Below are 20,008 nucleotides of genomic sequence, written 5' to 3' on the forward strand. Positions count from 1 at the left end.
AGGAGGACGGCAGCCAGGAGTTCGCCACTCGTAGCCGCTTCCTCTACTATCTGTTCAGCCTGGGCACGGAGCTGGGCAACGAGCTCTTCTACATCCTCTTTTTCCCTTTCTGCATCTGGAATGTGGACGCCTGGCTGGGCCGGAGGCTCATCATCATCTGGGTGTGGGTAATGTACCTGGGGCAGTGCACCAAGGATGTGATCCGCTGGCCGCGTCCTGCCTCGCCACCCGTGGTGAAGCTGGAGGTCTTCTACAACTCCGAGTACAGCATGCCCTCCACCCACGCCATGTCGGGCACCGCCATCCCCCTGGCTCTCCTGCTGCTCAGCTACGGCCGCTGGCAGGTAATGCTCGCACCTCCGTGTCCTTATCCGTCCGCTTTCCAGCCTCGGGGTGTAAGGATGTGGCAGACCTGATTTCTGTTCAGGAGGGGAGTTGGCTGAGTTTGCTTGGGAAAATGTGAAATTCGTACCTTTTTTCTTGCCTCACCCTTTATTTGTTTTTTTTCCCTGGGATTTAAGCGAGTGCTCAGATAACGAGAAGTGTTCTAGTAATTCTGTCTTGTGAATGGAAGTTGTGTTGGCTTTGGGAATTAGTTTAGCGCGCATGAAAAGTTCGCGGTAATAATCTGCGTTTTGTTCCTGTGAGGTTTTCTTTTCAACTTGTCCCTTTGCACAAAGTTTGGAAAAGCATCCAATGTTTTTACAGGCATTTGGTTTTACAGAGTGAGAATTTGGTGGAGAGCCAGTAACTAAAGGGCTTCTTGTTGATCTTTCTTTGCTTCGAGTCACTTTGTAGCGTCAGTGATTTTTAGCTTTAGCCTTTTCTTTAACAATTAACAACAAGCTAGAAATGATTATTTCTGGTGTTTGTACTTTCAGGAGGTTTTACAACCTATCAATGTGTTCATAATTAGCAGGAACTGATAATCTGTGATATTTTCAGCACCTTCATTCGGCAGAATCTTTGAAATCTGACTGTTGCACTTAGGGTCAATAGATAAGTTAGAATAACACTGTTGATCATCTGGTTTACGCAAGCAGTGGCATGTGCTTTGGCGCTGGCTGCTGGAAGTATGGCAACAGCAGCAACTCCAAAGGAAGCACATCCAGCTCTCTAAATCGCTGCACCAGTTTCAGTAGTAACGGAGGGAGACGGCTTTCCCAGATAAATGTCCAGTGTAGCGTTTTGCTGTATAATGTTTAAGAAGTAAGGCAGTAATTCGACTTTTAAGTTGTTGCTGTTTACTAATCCTTACTGTAATACTTACCTGGTTTAAGTTGGATGTAAGTTATGTTGGTAGAGAGAACTAACTCTGATTCTAATCTTTGTGCAGGGGCTTAACTCTTGTCTTCCCAGTTACTGTCAGTCTGCTGGCGCTGCCTGACACTTTGTGACTCCATCTCAGCATCTAGAATGGGTGACTGAAAGGAATGAGATGGTTAAGGGTTAGAGATTGTATTTGGCTTCTCTAACCAAAGATTATGTATCTATTTGTGCAAGGTGCCCAAAAAGAAGCTATTAGGGATTCATATTTGCTAGGAAAATGTGAAGTATTAGTCTGCTGGAGTTATGCAGGTATAAGAATTTTATATATATATACACATATACGTGTGTGTATATATATCATATATATAAAAAAATGTAATAATGTCATGTTTTGTGGGTGTTTGAAATAAATATTTGAAGTTCTGTCACTGAGATGCTTAATCTCAAAGTTGTTTTTATTAATGACCAAAATCTGTGTATTTGATTATTGCTTGTTAGATGTGTTGGGTTGATGTCAGCTGGAAGGACAAACTGGATTTGTACTTCTTTGCATGTGGGAAAGCTCATTTAGCAGTACCAGTCGATCAGCTTTGCACAGACTGATGTCATGTGTGCAGAGGAGAACCTGTCTCAATTGCTTTTATAGAACCAGCAAACAGTGTGTGAAATGGTGTTTTTGCCAATGAACCAAGTTCAATCTGTGGATTGCCAACCCTGCCCCTGCAGTCTGTGAAACACTCTGCTAATTGACTAAACATATTTATCATGGATGCATGGTAAGAAATCATAAACATTCAGCCTTGTTATTCATGTAGAACCATTCTTAAAAAATGAAGAGACAAAGTGTTAGAGTCTTGATTTTAATTCCTTTTTCTTAGAAGATAAGTATGAATAAAAGACCTCTCTGAATCCAACTTCTATCATTTCAAAGTACTCATGTAAAAAAAAAACCCCTTCTGATTCTTAAATTATTTCCAAAAATTAATCAATAATTAACCAATGGCATGTCAAGAGTCTTTTGATTCACCTCTAGAGTTAACCTTTCATCTGACACTTTTTCTGTTCTCCACGTTTTACTCCTGTTGAAAGGGAATAGAATCTGCATGACATATTTTTGTCATGGAAAATGGTGTTTTTCTGGAAATGGTGTTTAAAAAGACTGACCTCAGAACTTCTTGGAAAGCTATTAATTATAAAGGAGTTTTTATTTTGATTTTTATTAAATTATACAAATTTACCAGTAGATGCAGGTGGCTAGGTTTAAATTTGTTGGCAAATGTTTGAGTACAGTCTTTCTGTATATATTTAGTATAAAGAAGCCTTACACAGTGCCTGATTGTGATGAGTCCACATCTTGGGACTGTTGGTTCAGCAAATCGTAGTGGAACGAGGCTGAGGATGAATTTAAGCAGATACAGTGTAACTCTCTGTAGGGACTTTTACTCTGCAATACAGGCAGCATTAAGTTTGTCACTTTGAAGTTTACACTAAACCAAAGAAAGCTGCTCTTGCTCTAAAAGATGTTACACCAGTGAGGAGGGAAGCTTTCTTGTGTAGCTTATTTGCAGTTTGCTTTCAGTGATCTATGACTTCCTACTATTGTGTGATAGTTCTTTTCTGTCAAAGATGATCTATTTGAGTCTTTTTCTTGATGACCACAGAGAACACAGAAAATTTGCTCTTATTTTTATAGGTGTGGCCCAGATTTTCCATTTAAAAACATGTTTTGATTGCAATAGGGTCTTTTCTTAACCTGTTGAGTTTGTGCTTTTCAATTTTTCAATGCCTTTAAGCAATCCTGTTACAATTATTTTCTTTTCACATACTATTCGAATCAATTTTTGACTGAAAAAAACCCAAACTAAAATACTTTCTATAAATGCAATTGTTCAAGTAAAATATTTTCAGAGATAATGTACTTTAAAGATAGTTTTGGCAAATTACCACAATTAGAGACTTTGGACATAGGAAATATTCAATGAAACAGTCTTTCAGACAGAATTAAGTTACGTATTAAGATAACTTTCATAATTGGTAACTGTTCTGTCCATTGTATCCAAATTTTTTGGTTTCTTCCTGTGTTATGAGAGCTTGCCTGAAATTTTTGATTCTACTTGCATAATCCATATTTATTTATTTATTTAATGTTACATTTCTGCAGGGAGAACTGTTTATTTCAAAGACACTTGAGTAACCTTGAGATATAAAGCTCATGTCAAAGATTCATGAGAATTTGGGAATGTTACAGATGTTGATTTTTTTTTTTTTCCATCCCCTGTCTTTGAAGTGCTGATACCCTGAAAGAGCAGACACTTAAAAGACAGTGAGGTTATAGATCTTGATGTGATGTAGGAAAAAGTAACCTTTATCAAATTGGGGAAAACTTGCTTTGTTTGAAATAGTGACAGTTTGAGCCAGGCTGGCTTATATCATGTCCCAAATGGGGGAGGAAGAGATAGTGTGAACTGCTAATTATCCACAAAATCTCCAAAGGCTCAGGCTGAGACTAGTGGAAAAAGTATTTTTTATATTTTGTTTGATTATGTGGAACTGCTGATTTCAAATAGATACCAAGATGTATTTTTTATTAGAAATGGTACTTGAGTTGGGATGGTACCTGAATGCGTCACAACTCTGGCTTATTTTGAGGAGAAAAAAAAAATATCAGCCAGGGATACAGAAAATATGCTTCTCTCCCACAGTTCCTCCAGGATCAGCCTGGCTCTAGCAGTAGCTGTCTGCATTAGGAAATGATGGGTTTGCACTCCTTCCTGAGCTCTGCACTAATGAGCTCAGTGAGGAACTGCTGACAAAAATCAGCAGGAGCCCAGAGCCTGGGTTGATGAGTAGCAGGCCTTTAACTATATTAACCAATGCTGATTTACGGTCTGAAGCAGTTTGTGGTGCCAAATATGACAGCATTGTCCTCCCTGGATACATGTTTGCAATGTTTGATATGCAAAGCCTGTCATCAGTGACTGCCTTCCCACCCCGCTGATGCTAATGGTGACCTGGATAAACACCACTGCTAAACCCACAGTAGATGCATCTATTCTCCAGTGGCCTCTCTGATGTATTTTTCATTTACAGTTTTCATTTACTCAGTGCTCTTTTGACTCTCACTGGTACCGGTTGTGTAAGATTCTTATGTGGTACCACATGAAACTCCCTTCCAGAAATCTTTCATCTGCACTATGACTTTTATCAACCAAGGCTGTTGAATCTAATTGAACAGGATGGGTTTGACAGGATCTGTATTGGGATTTCAGGGAGATCTGCATTGCTCTGTGATTCTGATTGACCACTACTGAATATTACCTGGAGAATTGTCTGCCTGCTCTTTCATTTCAAAAGACTAAACTCTCTGATCCCCACTGGAAATAGGGAATAATTGGTTATTGGGGATGAATAAATAGCCTAATCACAACAGTGCTGTAGTAAGAATTTTGCAGAAAGGGGCAAATCCTCGTTTTAACTGTCCTTGTTGAAAGGCTTGCATTATCAGTATGATTGATGTAGTGATAAACCGGAAGCTACACATAGAAAACCATCTCTTGCATACAAAATCTGTGTGCAGGAGCCAGTGCAGTCTCCTTTCAGAAAGAGACACATCACCTCTAAGAGAAGCCAAAATGGACCTTTGGCTAAAATACTAAAATGTTTAGAGGAAACTTTGGCAAAGAGATGCATGCATGCTTGTCTAATTGGTCTTCTTGTACACGTTTCTTAAACAGTCAAACAAAAACTCTTCTGACACAGGAAGCACAGCTGAAGGGATGATCTGAAAACACAGAATTACCCACACAATGGCAAACATTTGAGAGAGAGAGATGGGAATTTGGGCGGTCAGAACTGACCTTGTCTTGTGTATTTGAGATGTAAGGTCTTCTTCTGTGGGCCATATTAATGCCTGCAGTTTTTTTGTAAAGGAAGCTGAAAAAAGTTGTGTGGCCTGTTTAATGCAGGTGTTCTGAAAAGTTTGAAAAGAGCACAGACAGTTCTGACAATGTCACTAGGGAATTTCTGCCAGAGGAATACAGCAGCCTGTCTTATTAAACTGTGTTGATTGTCACTAAATATATTTTTCAGTTTTGCCTAAGCAAACCTTTAATTAATGTAACGGGTCCTGGGGGAAAACATGTAAAAACAAATGCTGTAAGGTTGGATACAGAATTTTTGATGAAAAGGTATTCAAAGGAAATAGTTCTCAAACAGTTTCTTTTCTTCCTTGGTGCATTGTACACATGTAAAGCACTCTTTGTTCTTTCAAATAGGGTGTGTTGATTGAACTGAGAAAACACTGTTTTGCAGAAAAAATGTAGTTTTAGGTGCTGGGGCATAAACAGAGCAAGCCGTAAGTAAGTGATCCTTGCTAGCTGTGTTCAGAGAGGGTTTATTATTTCAATGATTGCAATGAAAAGAAGTAACAAGCTAATTCCTATTGTTACTCCTTAATTTCTTTTCAGACTAGGTGTAGCAGAAAATTAAATATTTTAACTTCCTGCAGGACTAGCATTGAAAACTTTATCTTGGAATTTCAAGAAGAGGTTCTTGTAGTCACATGTAACACTGAGGTCTTTATGCCTTTTGATATTAATGTTGGTCAGTGCAAGAGAAGAGGAAATGATTGATAAATATAGCTTAACCAGGGGTATTTACCACCTGGCCCATTTTGAAAGAAAAAGTTTGTTTATTTTTCCTAAAATGACTGATTGTTGGTCTCTTTTCTAACAATCCTCTTCTTCCTTTCCTTTTGCTCCCTTCACAAAATCATTTTTATGCTGTGCTTTTTGAACTCATCTGTCCAAGTAGGGTCCTGGAGTCATTCCCATAAACATTGATTATAGCTTTTCATATGACTATTGCCAATACATGGCCCAAATACCTTATTAAAAGGCTGGTGCTGCAAGCGCTGCTTGGATTCTTTTAAGTGAACTCTTGCCCAAAATAATTGTCTCAAATGCAAGTTGAACTTCTGAGTTATGATATCATTAAAAAAGATCATTGAATACTGTAGAACACCAAAAATATTAGAAAGTTACTTTGGAACTCTTTGTGGGTGCTGGAAACTTCTCTGGGGTAGAATGTGCTTTAAAAAGGTAAAGAAGTGAGTATTTAGAGTGTCTTTTAATAATGTTCCTTTATGAAAGAAGGAATTTTCTGACCTAGGTCAAAACTTTTAGGACAGATTGTTTCCTTATGAGCATTTTTAAACAATGGTTGTGTTATTAAGACTCTTGGCAAAAAGATCAAGGAGAGGGAGGAGGATGGGGAAGAGTTCTGTGTATAATCCAGTCAGAAGTTTGCAAGCCTGTTTTGGAGGATGTAGTGGAATTTGCTATTGAATGGGAGTTTTATTTTAAAAACATAGGGCATAAAGTTCTCAAGGACTTAATGAGAGTAGTTTCACTGCTATTTTCCAAATATTAATTTAATTCAATTCAATTTCTTCAATTAAAACAAGATTCTGCATATGGGAAAAAATTAAGGTCTGAGACATGATGAGTAGTTTATTCAATCAGCTTTATACCTAGCTTTACCTTAATATGTGAAGTTAAGAAATCAATTAACTTTTTTATTATTTTTTAAATAATATGCTTATTGGTTTGGGTTTTTTTTAATTTATGAAAAAGGAAGCAGTATGCAGTTCAAAAAATACCCTCACACTCAGAATTGTTGAGGTGGCATGTTGGCTATGGAGCCATAATGAGTTTTTGAGGATATGCATAAGATGGTCTTAATTGAGGGCATGGAGACAGTGTTTGAGATGTTAGTGTCCAAAATGGGCTGCTCCTGAATATGTGACTGAAAGTGACATCAAGGGTGGTCAAGAATGATGATGCATCAATTCTTTTATCAAAAAGAAGCTGAGAGAATGAAATCTGGGTTTTATGTCTGCCTCTCCCAGCTGTGATCTCTGACAACCTTCCACACCCTCATTTGAAAGGACATGTGATGCCAGTCTGCCTTCTGATGCCTAGATGAGTAAAACCAACAGTGAATTGAGGAAGAGGGTAGAAGTAAACTTGTGATCTTTTGTCCTTTGTGCCTCTATAGGTCTGATTTGGGATGCCAGGAACCACGGGACTAAAACTGCTGGAATTCATCTGTCTTGCTTTAGTATCTCTTATTTAGGTATAGAGACCCAAGTCAACATAATAAAAAAAAAGTGCTTATGCCTTTCTTCCCTGAACACTTGATATAAGTTTATATTAACATTTTCACTCTACTCTTTCATAAAATGTGCTTGTTTTAAGTAAAAAACCTAGTAAAAGCTGTTATTTTTTTTCTTTCTTTGAATATTCATTTATGATTGGGAGAGGAGATTTTTTATATCCCTTATTATAAAACAGTATTATTATAAGGCTTGCTGGTACCTCAGCATTGCAGGCAACAATTTGGAAGTAAGTTTATGGCATCAGCTCGTTTTACAAGGATCCAAGTGATGTCCCCTGTTGGTGGTATGACTCGGCATGCTGCTGAGCTCAAAGGTGTGTGGGAGTGCTAATATTCTCCTTTAGTCACCTTGTGCACTTATCCCTGCGTGTGAGGACCAAATATATGCTTGTCTTACCACCTCAGGGCAGGTTTTAAGCAGGTGCTACCAGTTTGGTGTTCTGGGAATTCATGAACCCAGTGGCTGCTTTTCAAAGGTAGAAGTGAAAACAGGCTGAGGAGGATGCAGGGTGTTGATCTTAATTTGTGATCAGGACTTAAAGGGTGCCTGTAAGAAAGATGGGAGCCAGCTTCTTTGGGCCTTTTGTGATAGGAGAAGGGGTGATGGCCCTAAACTGAAGTGGGATTAATTTAGATTCGATTAGGGAAGAAGTATTTTACTTCTGGTGGTGAAACACTGGCAGAGGTTTGCCCAGAGAGGAGGTGGATGCCTCATCCCTGGAAACACTCAAGGCCTGGTTGGATGGGGCTCTGAGCAACCTGGTCTTGAACATGTCCATGCTCCTAGCAGGAGACTTGGACTAGATGGCCTTGAAATGTATCTTTCACCCCAAGCTATTCTACTATGCTTTGCTACAGAGAAACTAAACTAGCCAATGTTCTTAGATGGTTTAAGGGGTATTTATTCAGAATTAGAGTGAGATATGACAGAGCCAAATAATCTTTCCAAAATGTTCTTCAGAGCTGAAGTTTCTGTTTCTTTCTTCCTCAAACACTCCTCCCCTGAGAGCTCCCTGACAGCAAGCATTTCTTCTTTCATTTTCAGAATTTATTCTAGTCTCCCTGCTGTTTACAATCATCTGCTCAGGACTCATAAAACAAGACTCCTCACCTATTTCCTTCATACTCCTTGTTCTCAGGATTTTGCTAACAGCAAAACCTCTTCCCTCCCCCAATCCCAACCTCTTACCCACAGTATCATGAACTGCAGCTGAGCCCTGCTGAGCGTGGCACTTCATTGGTCTTCCTGCTAAAGCTCCAGCCTCTGTTTCTGTCAGGTATTAGAGAAACAGGACAAGTCTTTATTTATTAAAGAAAAGCCTTACCCCTGATTGGGCCCTGGAAGCACAAAAGATGTGTGTCACGAGACAAGGATGGACATATAGTATCAAGTGATGGCCAAACACTTTGAAACTCGAAGCTGCTCTTTGCTTCAGAGGCCACAGGGTATAGCTGTCCCTGCATATACAGCACTTCTGCCTGGGGAGTCCTCGGGGAAGGAGAGTGGAGCAGCACCGTGCACCGAGGTTGTGTGCCTGCTGATGCAGGCAGCATTCCTTCTACCCTGGGACCAGTGGCAAAGGGAGAAGCAGAATGGGGCAGAGGGATGTGGCTGCAGTTGCAAGGTACCGGGGCTGCTTTTGTGGCTGCTGTAGCAATGTTGGTGTCTGATAACTCTGCAATCATGTCCGAGTGTGACAGAGTCACTGGTGTATTGCCCAGGATTAGCAGAGTTCTGAAAGGCAGGAAACTGAGTTTGTTCCTTCATCATTCCAGCCAGAAATGAGTCACAAGTACATAGTTTTGTTTAGATCCAGTTTGTAGATGAATGAAATAGAAGCAAAGACAAGTGTTGCTACAGGAATTACAGTTTAGTCTAGATAGAACACAACGAGCTGGGCATTTAGAATTGATTTTAATGTGAAATCTGCTTCTTATGTGAAACATAAGCTTCCTAATTTTCTCTTAGTTTGAGAACGTTATTTTAGGTTTGTCATACAAACATGGTCCTGGAGTTGAGAATTTAGGGAAGGTTGGAAAAATGCAGAAGAGTGATAATCCTATCTCAAACGTTTTACTGACAGACTGATTTTGGAACTTTACAGTCTGTTAAGTGGCCTTCACAAAGGACACAGAACTTCTTCCAGTAATTTTAAAGGTATTTTCTCTAATTTGTTGGATATTCTACCCTTCAGGTTACCCATAAAAGGAACAAGGGAAGGGACAAGAAAACTGCCTGTAATTCTTAGATTTTGTTTCTGGGTTTGAGTACATCAAGACTGCCTGTTTATATTGAAAATGTTTATCGTAGGAGGCGAAGCAGTTTTGGAAACTTGCCATTTTATCTTGTGACTGCATCTTTTATAGAATAGTGGCAAAAAAAGGCAGCTGTATCCTGTCTTGTACAACATTTTGCAATAGTGGAGAAAGTTCTTACTGTGCTGTAATATGCAAATTAGCATATTTTTATCCAAAACCAGAGAAAGTTAAAAAACTTAGCTTCTCTACATGATATGTGCTTATTAAAGCACATAAACCACATAATTTTATTTATTCCTGGTAAACAGTCCTTATTAAGAAAAAAAAAGTGAAAAGATGAAAATAATTGGAAGTAATTCTTTGATGATTTTTGTTTAACAAATGTGGCTTTTAGGAGGAAATTAATGTGGGTTTGGAAAGAACAAAAAAGAGTACTGTTTTAGGAGTTTCATGTTGACGTCCAGGGATCGAGTCAAGGATTGCAGAAGCTCTAAAACAAAGAATTGAGGAAGGAATTTAATTTCTTTGTAATTTTGCTATGAGTTCCTCCTTACCAGGAAAAAAAGGGAAGCCCCTGTATTCTGGTTGGGTAATTGCTACCAGTACAAGTGTGTGATGTAGCTGCTTCACCCAGTGTAACACTGTTCCACGGTTTAACACACTTGTTTCTGCCCACGTGGTCAATTTGGGATATCAGAGCATGGCAAGACAACTGCTACAGAGATCGATACATTTCTTACTGCTTTGAAAAGGTGTGTCCAAAGCACTGAAATTCGTATGTCCTGAATGCAAAGATGGGGGAAGGTTGAAAACTTGACTTAACCGTGATTTTATGAAAAGGTGCTCTGGTAGCCCTGTGGAGGCTAGGGCAAGGAAAATGGTAAGCATCAGTGGCATTAATTGGAATTAATTATAGAATGCTCATAGAGTGATTTTTTTTTTTTTTTTTTTTTTTTAAACTTTTTTAAAAATCAGGAACAGCATTATTAGAATTCCAAAAGGAAGCTTGTGTTAAGAATTATATAAGGTTCTCTAAGTTATTTTTTTTTTTTTTTTTTTTTTTTTAAAATTTATTCTTTCCAAGTTCTAATACAGTTTCTGCGTTTTTGTTCCCTACCAGTATCCCTTTATGTTTGGACTGATCCTGGCATTCTGCTGGTGTTCTTTGGTTTGCTGTAGTCGAATTTATATGGGAATGCATTCAGTTCTGGTAAGAAAATAATCTAATCTACTACTAAACTACTATTTTAATCCTGTTCTGATTTTATAAATGTCCACCACATTGAAAGTTTTACAGTGCAATAACTGTATACAGATGTATTTTTTGGAATGTCCTGCCATGTAGAAACAGAAGATTTACATTTCTTCAGCAGAGAAGTTGATAAAATAGTTAGAAGTGGCTCTCTATAAGTCTAAAAGACTGATACTTGTCTTTTATAAACTCAGTCCATGGTTGAAACTTAACAGGTGTTTAATGTCATTTTTTAGTGCAGAAATTGATGACTGCTCTAAAGTGTAGACTAAATCTTCCTGTACAGAGTAGAAATCATTTTGCAGAATGAGAAAGTGGCTGTTAAGGTTCACTCCACATCAGGCGCTCAAAGCCATGTGCATTTCGGAGTGCCACTCTACATGCTGGGGTTTCACTTGCCAGAGTTCCTAAAACCAGGTAACAGTGTTGTCACCTTAGAAAAACAAGCTCATTTATTAAACAGGATTAAACCCCCTAACTGAAACACAAGTGTATGCAATGTAAAAATGAGAAAACGAGAATACTACAAAGTGGTAATCGCAATGCAAGACCACTAATGATGGCGGCTAAAGATATTTTTGAGGATCATGTGCTAGAAGAAAAGCTAACAGACAGAAAAGGGTAAGCCTGGTAGGGAGTAGAAAAGCTGGTAGATGAGCACAGTGTGAAAGGAGCATGGGAAAATAAGGCATCTCAGAAAAATTAAATGACATTTTTGCATTAGTAGTTAGGAGGCTTCCCAATCTAAAACCACTTATGTCAAGGGTGATGTGATGGACTGATAATTCAGCTGACACAAAATGTCATAGAACAAAGCTGTGCAACAAATAGTGAGCAGACAGGGCTATTTAGCAGCTTCATATCTGAATGCTCTGTAGAGTTCGAGGGAATACAGTTCACCATGTGTTGCCTGCAATATACATCAACCATGCTGCCTAAGTTTGGGGGCAAATAGGTGGCAAATAGAGCAGAAAGTTCTTGTTGCTGCTGAAATGAGCAACTCTGATATTTATATCAGTCAATTTTATTAGACCTTTTATCAAGCTTTCAGTTAGTGAAAGCAAATAAAAGTGATTCATTGAAGCTGGAGCAATACAAACTCTGCTGATTGAAGTCCCACCTCCTGGCTCATCTGGAAGAGTTGATAAGCATGAAAATGAAGGCGGGCCACTTTGTAGTGCTTGGATTGCACAAATTCTTCCGTAACAATTAAAGGTGACCAAAGTTGCAGAGAATTCCTTGCAGCTGAGTGATTAGTCAACAGTAACTGAAATTTAATGCTGAAGTAAAAAACAATTGAGTAACCTTTTAATTAAGAAAAGATCTTTAAAAACAATAGTAAAACTGAAAATCAGTTATGAAGCCACAAAAGTTCTCTTCCTTTCCTTTAATATTTGGAAACAGTTCTCATTCTTCCAGCATTGTTAATTCTGAAGCTGGAGTGGAAAGTTGAAGCTGCTCTAGTGCCTGGCTGCAGTGGTCTTCATCTGCTGTACCAGCTGCTGCTGCCTGTGAGCCTGTGTGTTGGCACCCAGGCTCTCAGAGCCACTGTTGAGCTGTTTCAGCAAACTTGAGTGGGCAGAACATGTTTAGCTGGGCTGGATTTGTGCTGAGTGTAGGTTGGAATGCCCTGGCCCTGGACAGGGACAAATGTTGCCCACAGATAAAATCATAGAAGTATCACAGAATGGTTTTGGGTTGGAAGAGACCTTTAGAGATCATCTGGTCCAAGCCCCCTGCAATCAGGAGGGACATCTTCAACTAGAACAGGTTGCTCAGAGCCTTGTCCAACCTGACCTTGAATGTTTCCAGAGACAGGGCATCCACCACCTCTCTGGACATCCTGTACCAGTGCCTCATCACCCTTACTGGCAAAAATGTCTTCCTTATATCCAGTCTGAATCTCCCCCTTTTTAGTTTAAAACCATCATCCCTTGCCCTGTTGCAACAGGCCTTACTAAAAAGTCCGGACCTGCAACCTTGATGAAGGATCCTTTGATCATAAATTCATTCATGATTTGGTCAGGATGGAGGTGATTTTTTAACAGGTGATCAAATGCAATTCCTTACCTTATGTTAAATATAAGAAAGATTTAATCTTGTAAAAAGGAAAAGATGGGAATCCACAAGCTGCTTTTAACAATACAGCAGCTAGGCTTGTATTCTAGCTCATGTAACTTATGGTTTCAGTGTAATAACTATTTTTAAAAAAACCCTCATCTTTCTCTTCAACAGGATGTTATTGCTGGATTTCTGTATGCTATTCTTATCCTGGTTGTCTTCCATCCGATTGTGGACCTGATTGATAACTTCAACTTAACTTACAAATATGCACCCTTAATTATCATCAGTCTCCATTTGGCCCTGGGCATCTTCTCTTTCACCCTGGACACATGGAGCACGTCGCGAGGAGACACAGCTCAGATCCTGGGCTGTGGTGCTGGCGAGGGTTTTTTTAAAAATAGTTATTACACTGAAACCATATCTTTCTCTTCAACAGGATGTTATTGCTGGATTTCTGTATGCTATTCTTATCCTGGTTGTCTTCCATCCGATTGTGGACCTGATTGATAACTTCAACTTAACTTACAAATATGCACCCTTAATTATCATCAGTCTCCATTTGGCCCTGGGCATCTTCTCTTTCACCCTGGACACATGGAGCACGTCGCGAGGAGACACAGCTCAGATCCTGGGCTGTGGTGCTGGCGTGGCCTGTGGCTCTCACGTCAACTACATCCTGGGTCTGCAGCTGGATCCTCCTCCCCACACCTTGCCTTTGTCTCTGTCCTCTCTCACCGTCACTGTGTTTGGAAAAGCCATATTACGGTTGTTGATTGGAGTCATCGTTCTGTTGTTAACAAAAGTCGCCATGAAAAAAGCCACGATTCCACTGGCGTGTAAAATATTCCGCATCCCGCACGAGGACGTACGGAGAGCCAGGCAGTGCATGGAGGTTGAGCTTCCCTATCGCTATATTACCTATGGAATGGTTGGGTTCTCCCTCATGTTTATTGTTCCTTGCCTCTTCCACTTCATTGGTCTTTCCTGATGCAGTTTGATCACTTTGAGTAGGGAGAACTGAGCTAGTTGCTTTTTGAAGAGGTGCACTAGTTTGCTAAGGGAAGGCCGGCCAGCTTGGCTTTAGCAGGGTCTTCACATTAACAGCAATACAAAGCAGGGAAAGCATTTAAAGGGCTTTGCACGTCTCTGGGGATGGTTTGGGGCCAGGAGTCAAGCACCAGTCCAGGAGAAGTGCTGACCTCTGTAAATGCTGTGTCTGGACTTATTGCTGTAACCAAGTCTGTGTGTGTGTGTGATGCAGTGAATGTATCTGGGATGTCTGCCAGTCTGTACCTGGGTACACTGACACTTTAACAGGTATGTCTGACAGCTAATCAGAAGGCTCCATTCATGATCTGTTTGCCATTTCACAGTAATTTATTCAAGTTGTTGGACCATAGACTGTTAAATTTGCTTTCTTCTGTTTTTTCCTGAAGTCCTGCTTCAAGGTATTTCAGCTAATAGGTATTTCTAATGGACCAAACTTGTAATGAGGTTGAGGTTTTTCTAAATAAACAAGCAGAAGCCTTTTTATTTAGCCCCCTTTGCAGAGAAAAATGTCTGGATTAGCATTGGTAGACATCACTAGAGTATATGTAATTCAGGTACTGTATTTTATGGTTTAATAACTGTGCCTTTCTGTTGCTAAATTAAGAAATGCCATATATACTGTGATGTAAAAATGCCTAATTTTATTGAAAATCCTACATAATTAGGCAGATATTAAAAAATGTTGGATTGTCCATGTTGCTGACATGGTTCAAGTTAACCAGAATGTTCACTTTTTCCTGATCAAAATTGCGTAAATAAAATGACCCAGGAATTGTGTCCTTGAGCTCAAGATATTGTAAATGAACAATAGTCCCTTTTGTAAGTATTTTTAATGTGTATTGTAAGTTACTGCAAGAGGATATATTTTTCTGGAGATTGTTTATACAGTGGATGGATATTCGAAATTAATTATTTAAACATGTAAACAATAAAATCACCCCATTCTGCAAAGAAATGGGCTTCACTTGTTATTCCAAATTAATCTAGAAGGACCACTGCTTTTAGGTATTTGGTTAGAAAATATAATACTTATTCTAGAAAAATATGTATTTTTATGCATTAACATACTATATTTAAAGGTAATAATCACTTTTACCCAATTTAGATAGTTATAAGAGAATGTAACGATTAAATTAAACTTATAATCATTCTGATTGACAGATTGTGAGCAGTCAAGACAGTGTGGTCAATGTATGAACAGTTTGTGATGTCTACATTTGGCAGGATTTTATTATGTGCTTTTGAGCTTTTCATGATCCTTTTCCCTTCAAGTGTAATTTTATGTGCCTTTTTTCTGTTTCATCTTGTCTTGTTCATGTGTTGCCTGATCTGTTCTTTCCATGTCAGGAACAGTTATTGCAGGAAGCGCTGTCTTAGTGTCTGACCAGACAAATTACTTAATTTTGTATTGTACATGTTTTTCAGGAAAAGCATCATTTGGTTGGGAAATATGGTGATTAGATAGAATACAAAGCCTACATTTTTTGTAAACAATATTTGGTTTTGGAAGGTTTTTTTGTATTGGAGATGTCTCCAAGCTGTTAATATGTAGATTTACAAAATTAACTTCACTTTCTTTGAAGCAGATGAGGTTTATGGTACACTGGCACTAGATGATGTGAAAAACTTAACTTTTCTGGTGCATTTCTCCAGTGCATCCCAAATGCACTGCTATGAATGTATTCCAACTGAGGTATTCAGAACTGAGAGTGTGTTAAACAACTTCCATAGCTGAAAAGACCTTGCCCCACAGAAAATTATTAACTTGTTTCAGTCCATGTTTCTGGATTTGATTTTTCTGTCTGTTCCTCTTTTACAGTTCAGTGCTGAATGTGCAGTACAAGGTAAATTGGTTTCTGAGGTTTTGAGAGTGGGATTTCCACTGATTTGGCTTCACACACCAAGATAGCCATTAAATAAGTAGCTGGGGGAATGTACACAAAATGCCTTATGCTTAAAGCCCTGAGCAAGTGGTGTAGTTTCAATTATATTAAATTAGTCTGAGGACTGGTAAAAATAATAGGATAACTTCCTCTGAAATTTAGGGCATATTCTCCTTAAATATCCTAGCTTTACAGTTTATAGCAGAAAATGTTTAAATTCTAGCACAGAAGAGCTAAGTGAGCAAAACTGATTTTTAAGGTACATATTGGACTTGTAGAAACTTCAAGTTTACATCATAAGGAGTGTAACTAAAGCTGTCTTTTCTAGCTGTGCTTGCTCTCTTGTAGTATTAATGGAGCATGAGATGTACTGTGGAGAATCTAGAAGGGGTGAAAAAGATCACACAGAGCTTTCAACAGGCTAAGGAAAATTGCACTGTAGCTTATTCTACTGTCATAAATGTATTTTTTATATTTTTATACATTACACTGAATAACTTCAAAATGTCATGTTCCATGTACCACTATGTAGTACCCAGGAAATGTCCATCAGAATGTTTATACAGCACCTTCAGCAACTACTTCACTGAAGTTTACATGAGAAAAAGTTTTACTGTTCTATTTTCATGTTTTATAAGGGGTTCAGCTCGAGAGGGCAGTTAGCACAAAATGTCATGCAATAATGACTACTGTTAGAGAAGAATGAATCACAGACATGCAAATGCTTAAAATCCAAGTAAAGTATTTGTATTGTAGTATAATTTTCTTTAATAATAAGCTAAGATTCCTTGGAATTGGACGTAACAAAGCAACAGGTAAAACTGGAGCACTTTCTTTGCCCTAACCTATTCTTGGAGTTGAACATGAAAAATGATTCTAGTGTGAGCATCAGCTGGTACCAAATTATTTATAAATAAAGTTAACATAGCTTTAAAAGGTAGTTAAATGTCTTTGCAGAAAGACAATATGCTTGAAACCCTTCACAATGTGGTGCAAAAACATCCTGCTAGTGAACTCCCTCAGTTCCAGAGAGAAATACTATTTTATAGAACCAGATGTAAATGCACATTTATTACAAAAAGCTGCAGGCTAAATTTGCTCTTTTTTAGTTATTGTATGAAATAAACCTTAAAACCAACAGGTGAGTAGAGAGTAATTTGACACAAAATTCTGTTTCCCAAGAGGCTGAAGAGATGAAAATTAGTCTGAGACTGCCTTAAACATAGGAACAGGATTTTTTCTGACCTGGCCCTCAGTCAGAACTGACATGTGCATTGCATCTTGGGTGAGTTTTAGAATCTGTTATTTTGGAAAAAACTTTCATGTTCATAAAAAAGCATTGTGTTTGCTTTCTCCTGTGTGATCACCTGTGAAGCTGTTGGGTCTCTGATCGTGTTTGCCTCGCAAACTGCGCGGGGGAAAGCAGGAGGTGGAGAAGCGACTTGAAGGTAAACTGGCAAACCAAAGGGAGTTGGGTTTTGTTTATTTATTTGGAATTTTGTTTAAGTTATGTACAGCATTTCTCCTGGAAGGAAAAACCAAACAGAAAGATGCATATCTTTTAAAATGGCATCTCCAAATGTGATATGTGGCTTTTGTGTTATTTTTTTTCTTACCAGAACAGTGTTAAATTGTCTGCATATTAGAAGCTAATATGTTTTCCTTTGCTTTTTTTTATTACTGCTCTCAGTATTTTTTACTCCATTTTTTGCTTATTTCCGAGGGAGTGTCCAGAACTTATGTAAGCAATTGCTACTTATGTGAAGATTGTAATTTTGAACTTGTAAATACTTAAGGGCTGTTAGCTGCAAAAATATATAAAAACAAATCCTTGCATGCTGTAAGTAAATACATCTGTTGTGCTAAAAGTTGTTTCTGTTTCAGTATTTGCTTTCTCAATAAAAATGGAGGTTTTTCTCACACAGTACAGAAGATATTTAATAATTCAATGGTATGAAGGGGCATTGCTGTCAAACTCCTGCTAACTTTACCGGGAGTTTTGCACCTGGTTCCTTTCACATGACATCGAGAATGAACCCTGAAGGGCAAGTCCGTGCTGACCTGTGATCAGGCTGTGTGTATGTGAAGTGACTTAGCTTCTAAATGTGATAGCCTTGCTTTTGAGAGATTGTTCTTGTTAAAATCACATTTAGCCCCATTTTTACAAGATTTCTAAAGGGCTTGACTTGGAAGACTGTTGTCTGTAGGTGGAACTGGCTGCACATTTGTAACACTCAGTTAATGCTTCCTCCTCTGTACCATAATTCTGCAAATGAAGAAACCCCAGATTAAACTCAGTAGATAAAATTAGAGGAGAATTGATTTCTTGGGGTATTGTGACTCAACTTATTGTAATTTATTCTTGAGTGGTTTTTTGGTCTAGTGTAGAATGCTTGTTGGTTATACAATTTATTTATGTAGTCTACAAACAACTCTGAGGAAACTAACTTTTTTGTGGGAGGAAGTTGAATAACTTCTTGACAGAACTTTATTCTACAGGAAAGCTTAAGTGGCTTTTTTGTTTCATAAAAAAATATATAAAACTGTTTTAAAATTTACTGTAAATGATATATTTGTCAAATTAATAGATTGCTTGGGTCACTAATGTCATTGTTCTTCTTGCAATACTTCCTGAACAAAGGCAGTCAAAGCTGAATTTGGAAACAAAATGTGATACTGTGTGGAAGAAAGGCTATAGCACTTTAGGTGTTCTCTAAAAAGCAAGTATCACATGCTGGTTTTGAAGAAAATTTAGCCATGTGTTAGAAAAATTTCTTTGCACTCCATTCTGCACCAGAAATTATTTGCATGTTGGTAAGAGGCCTTGTAAGAAAACAAAAGGAAGCAATATGTGCTTGCAGTGTATTATCAGTAATTGTTCCTGTAGGATCAAAGGAGAAGAGAGGATACATGGGATAATAGTACCTTAAAAATACTGACCAGTAGATGTAAGTAATTCCCATCAAATTGGAGAATTTTATTAGTCCCTGAACTTGGACTAAATTAGTCACTAAGTTTCCCCCCCACAAGTTTATTTTTGTTAGAAAGTGTAATGAAAGATAAGACTGTTATTACTGAAATGGAAATTAGCTCTTAAGACAATTCTAGATGTCTAAAGTATCAAAACTGAAAAAGATCAATAATGGGAATAGTAAGAGCACAGTCTGAGGGGGATTTTGTATTAAACTTAATGCACTTGAAAATTATGCCAAAATTTGGCCTACACTTGATTTATATGAAATCTGTAGTACAATATAGATACATATATATATAATATGTTGTGTATTGGAATTTAATTTTTTTTATGTATAGATTTTTTTTTTCTGGTTACTGCATTCCCTGATGAAAGGAATTGTTGATAAAATACAAACCAGCTTTGTCTGTATAAGATCAGGCTGTGTGTTTGTAGCCTTTTGGGAAATAATGCAGTTGTAACCCAGTCTCTCAACCTCTTGGAGAACTTGATTTTAAAAAAAACCAAAACAATTGAGATGCAAGCCCCGAGTTAGTTGAGGATCACATAATGGTTGCTGTATAATAGTGTACAACTGATGTTTTAAAAATTAATACATCAGAATTTTTTGTTATACTGTTGTTAATGATTTTGTACTCATTGTACACTTTCTGAGTTGTCAACTAATATTTAAGCTTATATTGACTGGGAACTGAAGTATCTAACTTCATCTGCAATGAGTGGGAAATAAACTCCTGTTGGATTCAGTTGTGTTATTGTCTTTGTTCCTTCCAGCGCTCAGGGCCAAGTGGCTGGACACCTACCACAGATGTAAAACACTGGTCACAAGAAAACTTATTTATATTATCATATAGCAATGATTGTTACAACAATATTGTCTATTAAGGGGTGGGCTTTAGAGGCAAAAGTTTAAGAAAAATATTGAAAAACCACCACACCAGTTTATATCCTGGTGGGTCCTTCCTGGTAACTTGTGCTCACTCCAAAATGTGCTCTAAAAATCTGCCAGTTGTGGGTACCTTTTTTTCCAGATTATTTAATATCTACAGATTTTCATGGAATGTATGTAGGCAGTACATC

General features: G+C 38.1%; 1 protein-coding gene across 1 annotated transcript in view; it reads left to right on the top strand.

The window, feature by feature from the left end:
- The window catches only part of SGPP1 (sphingosine-1-phosphate phosphatase 1), a 20,399-nt gene extending 725 nt beyond the window's left edge, over positions 1-19,674 (top strand). Inside the window, exons 2-5 of the mRNA XM_017738790.1 lie at positions 3-344; positions 10,826-10,915; positions 13,193-13,394; positions 13,660-19,674. Coding sequence (XP_017594279.1) covers positions 3-344; positions 10,826-10,915; positions 13,193-13,394; positions 13,660-14,009 — 984 coding nt within the window. The 3' untranslated portion in view covers positions 14,010-19,674. The remainder of the gene's footprint in view (positions 1-2; positions 345-10,825; positions 10,916-13,192; positions 13,395-13,659) is intronic.
- The last annotated feature ends 334 nt before the right edge of the window (positions 19,675-20,008 follow it).

This window comes from Corvus brachyrhynchos, unplaced genomic scaffold, assembly GCF_000691975.1.
Source record: "Corvus brachyrhynchos isolate BGI_N302 unplaced genomic scaffold, ASM69197v1 scaffold245, whole genome shotgun sequence".
In the NCBI taxonomy this organism is placed as follows: domain Eukaryota; kingdom Metazoa; phylum Chordata; class Aves; order Passeriformes; family Corvidae; genus Corvus; species Corvus brachyrhynchos.